At 31.2% G+C, this 13,571-nt stretch overlaps 1 protein-coding gene across 3 annotated transcripts; it reads right to left on the bottom strand.

Moving 5' to 3' along the window:
- Window positions 1-759: 759 nt before the first annotated feature.
- Window positions 760-10,953, bottom strand: LOC132943023 (uncharacterized). 3 transcript variants are annotated; one of them, XM_061011786.1, is made up of 18 exons: window positions 10,805-10,953; window positions 9,670-9,852; window positions 7,717-7,950; window positions 6,865-6,960; window positions 6,230-6,310; window positions 6,063-6,155; window positions 5,502-5,606; window positions 4,800-4,865; window positions 4,427-4,516; window positions 4,268-4,360; window positions 3,924-4,031; window positions 3,724-3,831; window positions 3,277-3,390; window positions 3,072-3,179; window positions 2,922-2,981; window positions 2,108-2,167; window positions 1,914-1,999; window positions 760-1,820 (listed from the first exon to the last, which is right to left on the bottom strand). In XM_061011786.1, the coding sequence occupies exons 1-18, from the start codon at window positions 10,823-10,825 to the stop codon at window positions 1,793-1,795; spliced, it is 1,734 nt and encodes a 577-aa protein (XP_060867769.1). In that variant the 5' UTR covers window positions 10,826-10,953; the 3' UTR covers window positions 760-1,792. The 3 variants fall into 3 exon arrangements, with proteins under 3 accessions (XP_060867769.1, XP_060867767.1, XP_060867770.1); XM_061011784.1 differs by having other exon boundaries at window positions 1,919-1,999; XM_061011787.1 differs by lacking the exon at window positions 3,277-3,390 and having other exon boundaries at window positions 1,919-1,999.
- Window positions 10,954-13,571: the final 2,618 nt, after the last annotated feature.

Raw genomic sequence — 13,571 nt, 5'->3', positions numbered from 1 at the left:
ATATAAAAATGTACATACGCTCATTTGTTGTACAAGTATTGAAAATCTATTAAAAATATTTACTTGATGATTCTACATTAGAAGTACAAAATACTAAAAAAGACCAAGTTTACTTTTATGCCGAAATTAAATGATATGAGAATTGTATGCACTTTATTAAAATAATATTTACATAACTATTTACAAACAACTTACCCGTAGACGAAATACGGATCTGGAGATTTCTTAGATATAGTTAAGTAGGTTAACCTATGTAATTAAAATCACCTGGGTTTTTTTTAATGTTTTTTATATTAATTTTAATACTTATTATACAATATACACCCAATGGCTAATACTGTTTATTAATTATTACGATTCAATTTTATTTTTCATTTAAATATTTAAATAACTATTTTAAAAACATTTAAAAAATATATTTAACGAAACGTATACCTATGCAGATAACTGGCTACGCAAAAATCCAGTTAAATTTTATAATTTTGAAGAAAAACATTATTTTGTATGAAGTATTGAACAGATTGATTTTAAATGATCAAGCACTTGAAATTTTATTTTGATCATTTAAACTTTGAAGGCTTATATTAAAATAAAATAAAAATAACTATTTAAACAATAATAATTGTTATTTAAATCAAAATCCATTCACAAAATTATCATTTATATTTAAATAAAAATAAAGTGACAGGAAACAGACATAATTAAAAGGATATTTTTACTGGAACACGACGAGAGAATAAAGCGAAAGTATTTTTCCATTCACGTTTAATACATAATATATTTTATAAATTTATAAATATTAATATTATACACTGTTCCTACAAAACTTAAACTTCTAATAAATAATAAGTAATAACTGATAACTGATAAATAATAAGTTAATATATAATATATATTATACCTATTGTATACCTATTGGCTATTACCATTGAGTATAGATAGTCTATAGACTGTCTATACTCAATGCTATTACCTATACATAATATATTTAACCGTTTACGCGTCCTAAGTCCTAACTCCTAACCTGTGCTGCAGTGGGAATGTTCGACTGCTAGTTATTTAATTTATTTTACACTGTAACAATGTTAGATGAAATCTAACAGTGTTGTGGTTTAACGTGAAGCTGGATCGTTTAATAACGTACACGACTAATTTCTGGAAAGTGCATTCGTTTCGTTTTTTTCGAAGAACACATTTGTTGCATTTATTGACAGCGGCCGTCAATGTGAAACCAAAAAAATTGATCGCACTTATCCGTTTCACGTGGAATTCTTTCGATTAAATTCTCCACCGCAACGTTGAAAATTCAAATAACATTAAAAAAAAAAATTAAGAGTCTTATCAGAAAATAATAATTACAACCGCGAAGTAACAAACATAATATTTCGTTTATTCGTTTCAAGTATTATCGTTTAGAATATCTAAATATATTGTACAAGACTTTAAAACGATGTACTACAGACTACAATAATAATTATTCGAATACATTCATTTCAATTTAAGTATATATAATATGTCATTTATTTCAAGAAAAGTAAAATTGTTTATTATGATTGGCATAATTGTGGGTATACACGTAAAGCAAAGCATTATTATTATATTATAAACAAGTCTAATGAACACAATATTCGTAGGTAAAATGTAATCAATTATTATTTATTTATCATTATATGTGACGTCCATCGTCAGCCAATGAGATAATACTTGGGAAAGTTGAACATAGCTCCGTTTTCTTCGTCGTTACTTATTATCATAGTCGTTGTTTCAATTTCTGAGATGTTGACCGCTGACTTCAATTCATCCGATTTGTAATCTCTGACCTGTAAAAAAAAGAAAAAAGAACTATATTCAACAAAAATTCTAGTCGCTATCAGTGTTTTTTAATTCTTATTATAACGATATTGAGCAATCACCTTACCGGTCTCGAATCATTTGGCCGAGTCTTGACACCAGCATTTTTCGGCCGCAGATTTTCGGCGGGATACGGATCCAGAGGTACCTATAATAGTATATAAAAATAGTTAATTGATGAAATATATACGTAAATGGTTATTGTTCAGACTATAGACACTAATATATATAAATTATTATTATGTTTGCTGTTTACCAAAACTTGAGGCACTGGTTCTTGTGGGATTTCTGGCCAAACAATATCTTGTAGTTCTTGCTGCACATGTAAAAAAAATAACGTAAATTAAATGTTGGTCGTGCAGTGATGGTCCAAGCATAATCATAGGTGAAAACCTCGTATAATTGTGACTGTTAATTGGGCCAGGGTGGAGGGGTTTGCAACATTTTAAAATCCCGAAATCATCATGTATAATATATTCATGGTTAGACATCCCTATACCTAATATAGGTACTGTACGGTATACTTTGAGCGAAGAGTCTACAGTGGTTACCATAATGCTTATAATATGCGGTTATAGATAAGCGTACTTACGATAAAGACAAATTTTTATGATTTTTAAATGAATAATGATACCAGACCTTAATTACATGTAACCATTTTGGACACTTATATGATTTTCGATCACACTTGAATACATATGGTATGTCCCATCTATATATTATATTATATTGTATATAATATTATCAATGGAAATTTTACGATATATATTTTTTTTATTATAAGACATTGTTAGGTACGATTTCATAAAAGTTAACATTATAGGTACAAAAATTATTTAGTTTAATAATACTACAATAGTCGTTAGTGTCACTATACGCAAGGAAATTGTGGAAAATGAGGTACTTTGTTTTCGGTCAAAATGTATTTATTAAGAAAATATACTAATTCTATAGACAATATTCAATAAAGGAAAATAATTAAATATTTTTCAATTGTTTTTAGTGTCACTTTAAGCGTTATCTTATACTTTTCCCCTGCACGGTTATTACATGATAGGAGTGAAACTTACCTGGGAGTTTTCGAAATCGGGTCTAATGGTAGTCCCAATCGACTCTGTGGGCTCTAGGGTCTGCGTTATAAAAAAAAAAAAAACGGTCAAAATATTATGCTGAACGCCAGCGGAACAAGTGGTTTAAAAAAAAAAATTTAAATTGCTTACTCTAAACTCAGGGCGGTCTTCATTATTATTGTTCTGTTCGGTCACGTACTGAATACCGGCTGCATCGACTGCAGTTGCGGTTTCCGTGTCACCGACCCTGCCACCGGTCTTTGAACACACGCGTTTTACAATTAATTAAATATTACACATTGTCTGTTAAGTATAAATCGTGATAAATGATAAAAAATATATATTTAGCACCTACCTGTGATGTAGTGATATCAGATTCGTACAAAGGCCGCACTGTACTGACTACGGCAGGATTTCCGTTTACCGTTTCGATCGTCGTGGAATCGACACTGGACGGTACGCCAGTAGTCTGAACATTTAATTTGAATGATCGTTGATATTTATCAACCGAAACACTTATAACAACAAAGGCCCAATTCCCACTTTCCCTTTTTTTAGGTGACAAAAAAATGTATTCATAGACAACTAAATATTTGATCACATATTTTTTTTTATGAATACTTATATTTTAATACCTACCTAGCCAAAGTCATTAATTAAAAAATAAATGTTCTACTTTAGAAACAGATTAAAACGTACCTACTTTAATGTATTAGAACTTTTAGGCCCTTGTTTTTATAATAGTTACAATTATGAACATACCAAACCCAGTAAATGTTTGGAATAAATATATAATACATACTTGGACGTCGGTTTGACGGCTTGGTTCAACTGTAGTCTGTACATTTTCGAATGATTCATTATCCTGTAGTGGTTTGATGGTCACCAGCACATCCGTTTCAGATGAAATCTATAAAAAGAAAAACATTATAAATTTCGATGCTTAGAACTAGGCACCTATATTATTGTCAACGAATCTTTGACTTTTATTCAGTTAGGCACCTTAATTTTGTCCTCGTTCTCTTTAATGGTTCGGTAATGCTCCGTCGCACTTTCTGAAACCACCGCTGTCGAATATTCATCAAATTGTTTCACTCCAGAGATTGTTGTCTAGAATCGTGAAAATGTAACTATAAAATTCGTTTTGATAGTCTTAAATAATAATTTCATAACCTAACAAAACACAGCGACATCGATTACTTATTGATTAATAGATACATTTCAAGTGTATAAATTATAACTATTTTATAGCAACACCCATGTGTCAAACCTATAATATGTTAAAACATATTATATTCTATTCGTGCAATAAATATGAAATTATTTCATTAGTTAAATATTCATACCTGGAAAGCTAGTCGGTCGTCGCTACTTTCAGTGGTTTGTCCAGGCCTGTCGTAATATGATACCGTTGTTTGAACGTCATTTATAATCGATGTCTGGATCAAAAAAAATCTATAATAGTAATTATACAAAATACAAATAGAAAGTGATGAAATAATTACGGGTTTTGTGACCGGTGAATTATTTTCTGTGTCATCGATTACGGTAGATTCTGCAGCGATCATAGAATTGCCGACTTCAGTCGTAATTTCCTTATAACATATAACAATTAATATTATACCATATAAGTCATAATATAGTAATTATATAGTCAATACCAAGTAATACCTATATGTTCAAAATATGTTTGGATCTATTAAAGAATAAAACATTTTCATACAATACTTACGTCTATAATAATAAATTACCGTATAAAATTAACTCGTAAAGACAACATCGAATACCGATAAATAATAGTATTAATTAATACAAATTAATAATTAATAACCTACCTATACTAATATTAACAATACTGTACACAATTGTCGAGCTTACCTTGGCCTGATCTTCGTGGGATACTGTATCAGAATATCCTCCCTTACGATCGCCTTTTGTGGGAACCTAGACAAGACGTATCGTAGCGTTAAACCATGTGTACATACAATTTAATAAATCGTTAACTATTATTATTCTTTATACATTATATTATCCAATGATTTAATATCAAGGTTTTCATCAATAAAAAATTAAAAACAACACAATCGTCTTCGATAGTTCTCTTTAGATTTTTATTGTATTAAATGACAATGGATTATTAATGTAAATCCTAATGTATATTAATATACTATGTATACTGTACGTCTGTGGTCTGTCCTACAAAGTGTATACAAGGATTATGTAAACAAATCTTGGATTTATTTAAGTTATAAGTAGAAATGCAGGTAATGGCATTAGAATTTTTCCTAAGTTTTTCCTGAAAAAAATCTTAGTTAAAAAGAAAAACGTAGCGTGTAACTTAATATTTTCTCCACCGCATGGAAAAACATTGCATTATGTGACGTACCTACAGACTATATAAGTATACTATAACGCTAAATAATTATAACGAATTAACGTCATAATATCCTTGTTATTATTTTGTTGCCACTTACATGGTAACTGTCAGAAAATTTCAGTCAGAAAAAATTGTTGTACCCAGCCAAAAAAACATATAAATGTAAAAAAAAACTAAAGATAAGATAATATTATTGTTATTACTTGAGGCTGAATCGGAACTAATGGTCCTGAAGGCATTTCTGTAGTGATCATTCCATTCTTAAATTCGTCAATAGATTCTTGGCCATCGTTTTCATTTTCCTTAATCTGTTAAAAAATAGTTGAAGTTCATTTGGTATTACTCAATACCAAATAAATTACGAACGCTAATAATTAACAAATGATCTGAGCTATCATCCCCTAGGTCTTGCAATTTTACACTTTGCAATAAAATTACATAGCTATCTGCCATAGACTAAATTAGTTGTATTAGATAATTTACCTATTATTTTATCATTTTCAAATATGGAGATGTAATTAATATATAATTGAATCATTTAATAGCTCAACAATTATATTAGGTATACTATAATTATTTTATTTTACGAACAATTTATAACCAACGTAAAATGTTGGTTAACGTACAATTCCAAAACACGTAATTTTTAGAATAATATTCTTACATTTGAAATTTAACGCACATTTATTTATAAAAATAATTTATAGTAAGTATTTTAACTATTATAGACTATTGTCTAATAGTATATACATGTTCATATTTACATTTGATTTTTGAGTTGTAATCTTTACACTATCCAAATTAGGATCTACAGTTTCTTGTTGTTGTTGTTGTCCTTCGCTGTATTCAATTCCATCCTGATTGGTAACAAACGTACATTATTAGTTACGATTCCTTCAGAATAAGTTGTATTGCCGTTTCATTTACTCACCATTGGCTTTTGGGTCGAAGAAATCTTCACTTGACTCCAATCCGGAAAATTGATTTTTTCTTCGGGGTTTGAATGTTTTGTCTGTAATAATGCGTAATATATGTTTGATAAATATAAGTATATTTGTTATTTGCAATTGTTTAATCTTTTATCCTACGGCTCTACGCAGTGCATTACGATTTACGTTGAATACATTATAGAAATAATAAGCAATTCAAACCACCAATTAATAGTGAAAAGAAAGTCACACAATAGAGTTACACTACCGCTGCTCGCAGAAAAATAACATTATGTTTGCGTATTTCGGTGGATATGCAATGCAATTCATCATAATAATATAATCATTTAGACTTAAGTACAATCGACCAACAAGTAAAATCGCAAAAGATTCAGAACAAAACAAGCACAAATAATAGTTTTTAAAAGTATAATCAATATTCAACTGTAATGATTATTACCGTCGGCATTGAAACAATGTTATTAAATTGCTATTAAGTATATATTGTAGTTATATTGAAAGTTATATTATAAGGTAATAATTCGGAAATCCACAAAACCTAATCGTTCTGTTTCCGCACGTGGATTCTTGTCACGTCGATATATTGTATTATATACTTTCCAAAGCACGCGCTTACCTCTTCAGTAGGGTATGAAATCGGATCCACGACGATTGGCTGTTGGCCTTCACCGGTGGGATCCACCACTTTTTGACCTCGTTGCACGACTGTGTTCTGTAAGGGTAAAAATGTTAATGTGCGAGGTGAACAATTAATACTGAATATATCGATTAACCGACAGAAGTCACCACACCACTACGTTTTTATTTTTTTATCAATTTCTACAGCTGCAGTGGGCTTAGCCATAGCTCCCGAATCAAAGCTGGGCAAGTTGGTCATGTTTTCAACTAGTTAAAGTTAAGTTACTTTAACATAATAATGAATTAAGTAAGAATATAAGTTAGAAATTAGTAGTATAAATTCAAAAACCCGTTTGTTCAAATGTAAGGTATTACATTGAAAATGTATAATTAGGTATTATAACTAACACTATTTAAATCTGTAGTCGTGGTTTAAGCGGTGCATTACAAGAATTATAAGAGATTTATCAGAAATAATATGATGAAAAATGTATCCTTTGTTATAAAATCCTAAATATTAATTATTGATACGTATACTAAATATTATTATCCAGTCGGCACACAGCAGTTCTACGCTTTACGAATTTTCTTTGGAACATTGAGATTTTTGCAGTGAAAAAATAACCACTTACTTTTTGTTTTTTACGCATTAGATTGGATTATTTTGCGCATTGAATTTAACTCTCGTTTACTTAGAAAGTCTTTATGAATTAAAAAACCAACTAGTTAAGTTAGAAAGTTATCTTTAAAAGTAAGTCTTGAACTTGACTAACTACCTATCTATAACTAGTTAGTGCTCAACTTTAGCTCCTGCAGTGGCTTCCGAATTCTAGTCATCGTGCACGCTTACTTTGATGCGGCGGGTCAAATCCGTGTACATTTTCCGGAAATCGCTTTGAGCAGCTGGAGCACCACCGCCGTCCGCCTGTACGGTCACCGAAGCGGACTGCACACCGGAGTTTGATATCACTCTGTATCCGCCCTTGTCCGCCACGTAATCAACGCGAACCACTCGACCGTCGCGGTCCGCGTAACTGTAATATCCGGTCACCGTGCCGTCGCTGTCGCGCATCTCGGCTCTGCCCTGTGAACATTATTTCCACGCTGTTATCACTGTTGTCCGTCTCCAACCGATTGCCGCCAAAAACCCGTCCCGACAACGACCAATTACATAATTATTATAAAACCATCTTTTTTCGTGTCCCTGTCTATGCAACAAGAAAACACCCATTGTTCATCGTCCCTTCTTCATTGTTATTATACGAACTACAACCACAACTATCCTAAATACAGAATGCTACGTTTACATAACGAACGAGTGCAACTATAAAGTGCACTTTACCTTTGTTATTTCATTTAATATACCATAGACACCTATCCTATATTTGCCACATTCACACTATAACTTGTAATTTATATGTTAAATACTTTTCTTTTTTTTTCAATGTTTTTTGTTCTCATTATTACTGTTATTATTACCTATCTGTATCACTATACTGCTGTTCATACACACTGTACATCCATTCGCATTATAATTATGTACCTTGTCAATTTTATCAAACTTTGTAATTGCAGGACTAGCGTTAATTAAATTAAATATAAATAAATAAATAAACAATAAAAATCAATGCGGAGCTTTAACGCTATTGTTATAGTGGAAGATTTGTAGTTTGATCGACATAGTTTTTATTCGCGATACTAGGTAACTATGCTTCAAGTGTATACATTTATATATATATAATATTATAGTAAGAAATATTGCGTCTCAGAGGTTTAAAAACAGTAAATAATATTATATAATTATTAATTAAAATTAGTAGGTTGCTTATGGATGGTAATCCTGGTATGACATATCACCCCTCCACCCTCCAGAGCTTATTTTTATTTTTATAAGTTTTAATAATGTGTTTAATTGATACACATATTGAACAACTTGTATCTAATATTACTTATTAGCAATATGACGTGATTATTGACAGTTATACATTTTTAAAAAAGAATCGTGTTTATTATTATTTTTAAAAATGAAGTACCTAAGTAACAAGTTTTTAATAGAAAATATATTTTACTAAAGGTATTTTTGTATTTAAATATGACGAGTGTCGCTGATCCTTAGTTTGTAGCGAAAGGCAAAAAAAAGAAGAAGAAGAAAAATTGTATTTAATAAAAAGAGCTCAAGAGCTGTTTAAATATTGATAGCAAAAAGGTGAACTATTGATCCATTAATTTAACAATGCCAACACAATAAATATGACTCATCTTTGAAAACTATTTTTAAACAATAAGTAATTATTTTTTAAAAATAAATATATGTTTTGTGTTAGTTGTTGGTTAATTTCTACACAATTAGCATATATTATGTTTATTTCTTATCAAAAAATGGTCCAAAAATATATAATATATTTATGTCGGGCATGGAAAATCATTCCCAGAAATCTTTTATTCAATTTATACTAAAACGCGGGTAAAATGAGTAGATATGACAGTTTTCAGTTGGTGTTAATAAGATTAAAGAAGGGGGGGGGGGGGTAAAATACTGTAATAAATATAATATTGTAAAATATTAAAATCTGATTATCCACAACAGTTTACTTTTTTATTTGAACAAATTCGTTTTTTTTATCAAAAGTTTGTGTCTTTTGCTGATGATAAAATCTTCACCTATATACATACGAGTATTTACTCAAACTAACTGAAATGTGTTTTGTAAGCAATTGTAATATTATAATATAACAATCTCTAAAGTCTAAGTAGATACTTAATTTAACAATAATAATATGAAATTATTATTTTAATTCCTCGCCTGTTCGCTATTGGTGTGTCCAAACACATACTGTCCATCAGACGACTGCATGTGGTAACTATCGCCTGAAGTGTCACGGTTGGTGCCAGATTTCGTGCGCCCCACGGCGGCGCCTTTGCTGCCCATCGTCGCCGGATAAAGGCCGGCAGACGCTGCTGCAACCACGATCATCAAGACTGCGATCTGTTCATAAAAAAATACAAACAGAAATTGTGTTATTTAAAAAAAAAATTTGTTTCTTCTATTTATTATAATTTAGTTCGATTGAACGAGATATATGTACATGATGGGCACGGCCCACAATACCATCCTTATGGAAAACACGCAGAATAGGTGCTAATCCCAAGCACTATATTATTTTGTTAGGATGTTGAATTCCATTGGTTATACTAATATTTTCTTGGTTAATTTTGAAACATGTTTCTATACAGTTTGAATTATAAGTAAAGCAACACTCTCAACAAATGATGCTTACATAAAAAAATATAATTTTTAAATAAGGATTTTTAAATTATTTTTTGATTACTTCTTACATTTTTTTATACATTTTCATACTTTAATAGGAGTAGAACACATTTTTAAAGATGTTAATGTTTATGAGTTATGAGCAATGATTATCGAATACTGACCAAGAAGTACATGATAAAGTAAAATGAGCGGAGTAGTGTGGCACATATTATTTTGAGTGGTGCTCTGTCTTATTATTTATACTCAACTATAATAGGTCGATCATCACGTTAAATAAATGTAGTGATTGCTATGGATTCGAATAAAACCATTTGTTCAGCAATGGACATTTGTACAATCAAAATTTTTGAAAAGAATTCTGCTGCCATGTGGTTATCATTGATCGTAAAAATAAAAAATGATAAAAATATCTCTACGATGAAAAATAAATTAGTCGTTAATACTCGAAACCATTGTAAATAGTATATTATATATATAAATATAACGTCTTAGTAATTTTTCAAAATCATGAAAATCGACCGAGAATTTTAAACGATTATAATAAAGGATCGCCTAGGTGCTACCGATTTAGCGAGGACATACCTAGGACATCGTCCCTAGGTGGTCAGGTAAATACATCTTAAATAATAATATAAATATATATATATATACTTATATATAAACTTACGGTGGACGAAAGATGCATCATTTTTCGTTGTGTATATATCGTTATGTTTATCGTTATTTATTCGGAAATATATCGTATAAAAAACACGTATATAATATGATCGGCACTGTGCGTCTGTCATATGCGAGTAACGATGATCGATCGACAACCCCGTGGAACTCAAACTCAATCGTGTCGGCCGTTTGCGCACATCTTTTATACACGTCGGTTTTTCGAAACGACCATAAGTCCGGAGCTGACGTCCTCGGCGTCGTGCCCTACCACCACCGGTGATCTCGGCCAGACAATATTGATTAATTGTTCCATCCGTTTTCCTGATTGATACGACATCATCATAACGTGTACACACGGCGTATGTTATGATTCCACGTAATTTTTTTTCGATCCGAGAAAAATTATGATCACACGCATAATTTTTTATTACTATATCCACACTCGTTTTCCCTACGTTATACATATATATATTATATAGGTAGGTACTATGCAAACGGGCGTGTGGAGAACTCAATGATTATCTCGTCGATTACGGTCTTGTAAATAATATAATTAATAATATAATTTTATAATTACTGTATAATGTAGTGCTCATATTATTATAAGAAACCATTATACATCTGCAGACTGCAGTTGTAGTACATATTAAAATACACTTAACACCCACCCACCCATATTATTATTATACCCTATACAGAATAATTATATAAATATAATACATAGTAATGATTTACATTAATGGCAATGACACGGACTGCTAATTTTTTTAAAGTATGATTCAAGTTCTTATTGAAACCTAAGCCTATATCCATCAAACGTTTTGCGCTTGAGGTGAACTTTCTATAAACGCAATGATTCTTATTTCAAAAATCATATTTTGTGCATATATATTAATGTGTATAAAAAATATGCATTTAAAATATTTATTTGTCTCACCTGCAACGAGGTTTTCGATAGCTGTTGAAGCGTTGGAAAACGTCCTTTTTCCGTCCAGCAGGCGGTAAAGTGGAAATCCCCCAAAGTGCTGGACGCACGTATCACACGTATCCCCTGCACAACCAGACACTGAAATCTATACCACGGTCTGTACAAAACATTAACTTTTGGTTACATTTTATATTCATATTATAAATTAAAAAAACAATAATAAATAAATAAATAACCTCCTTGCATTTTTATTTCATGCAATTGTTTTCGTAGAATAATCTGATCGTTGCATAGATTTCCCTGCATAGTGCATTTATATACTTTGCTGTAATTAAATTTTTTTATTCTTATATTATTTTAATATAATAATTATTATTTATACTGAAATCTATACCATGGTCCTTACGAAACATAAACTTTTGGTTACATCTTGTATTCATATTATAACTTCCATGCATGACGCTTAAAATAAATACAACCAAATCGTTTCTTCCCTGCATTACCTATGCCGTGATCGATGAATTGAAAGGCGTGACAAAAAACAGTATGTGTGGCTCATGCGGGAAGGCAATTTCCCGCCCTTGACGTTGACACACAATATACTATTTCGTAGAACAGTTTAGTTGTTGCATAGATCCCTGCATCACCTTTGCCGTGATCGATGAACACAGACGCGTGACAAAAAATAGTATGTGTGGCTCGTGAGGGAAGGCAATTTCAGTCTATTACAGTCTTGAGCGAAATTCAGCCCTCACCTACGCGCTGCTCGTGCCGCACACGTCACCCGCTACTGAAATAGCTTACTTTCCGTCCTTGCCACACAATATATCATAAAACCTGTGCGCTATCGTCACTCATCATCATCTCGAAACAAATTGTTATCATATTATTTATCATGTACTTCTTCCATTTACTTCACGAACGAATATTGATATAAGGAAATTCACTATGTCCAGGGTCCTGCGAATGAGATAGCTGTTGCAGTTTAGGCGACTCAGTCTCTGCACCCGATTCTAACATATCCATGGAATATAAATTATATATTTATTATTTTGAGCGCATGGGAATATGGGATTGGGATTAGGGATAGGTGTTGCTAGATTATAATGTGTAGGTACGTGCGCTTTTGTTTTTCAGGCGCCAGTAAAAAGATCTGAAATTTCAAATTTGAACGCCTGCGGCCTGCATTCAGATTCAGAAATGATGTTAGATACCTACACTGTATTTTTCATGGAAAATAATAAATGTGATTTTCTCATATTTTATTTTCCTGTGCCGTTTCAGCTTTAATTAAAGCTATATCAAACAAGTTATAATTGCACGTGACGATGTACATTATTATTTACATTCAGTTAGATAATATGTAATATATTCTTACCTAAATCGTACGTGTATACCTAGAAATTAGAATTGTTTACCTACCTATAGGCTATAATATAATATATCATTATATACCTACCTAGTTTTATATGTATTATGATATACCTATGTAATTATATACACATCGACCGCGTAACATTTTTTCTTCCGAAGTCATTTCAAAGTTTAAACCATCGTCCACACTCCGTATAAACGCGTTTACAACATAATGTATAGCAGGTTTTGAAATACCTACGCGCGTACGGTTAGAAGAATATTGTTACAAAATCGCCTCCCGTGTACAACGGCAATGTCGCTTTGCTCGAATTCAGAGTCTCCGCCGCGGAGTCCACGTGCAAAAGGTATACTCATCGATTACTATAATGTACAGAATACACACATTATATTACTCACGATAATAATCGATCAATCGACGGGAAATTCTTCTGAATTATCGCGATGATCGGCAATCTCGATGCCGTACATG

This window comes from Metopolophium dirhodum, chromosome 4 (assembly GCF_019925205.1).
Source record: "Metopolophium dirhodum isolate CAU chromosome 4, ASM1992520v1, whole genome shotgun sequence".
Taxonomy (NCBI): domain Eukaryota; kingdom Metazoa; phylum Arthropoda; class Insecta; order Hemiptera; family Aphididae; genus Metopolophium; species Metopolophium dirhodum.
Note: the sequence above shows the minus strand (reverse complement) of the source record. Positions and strands in the feature narration are given on the sequence as shown.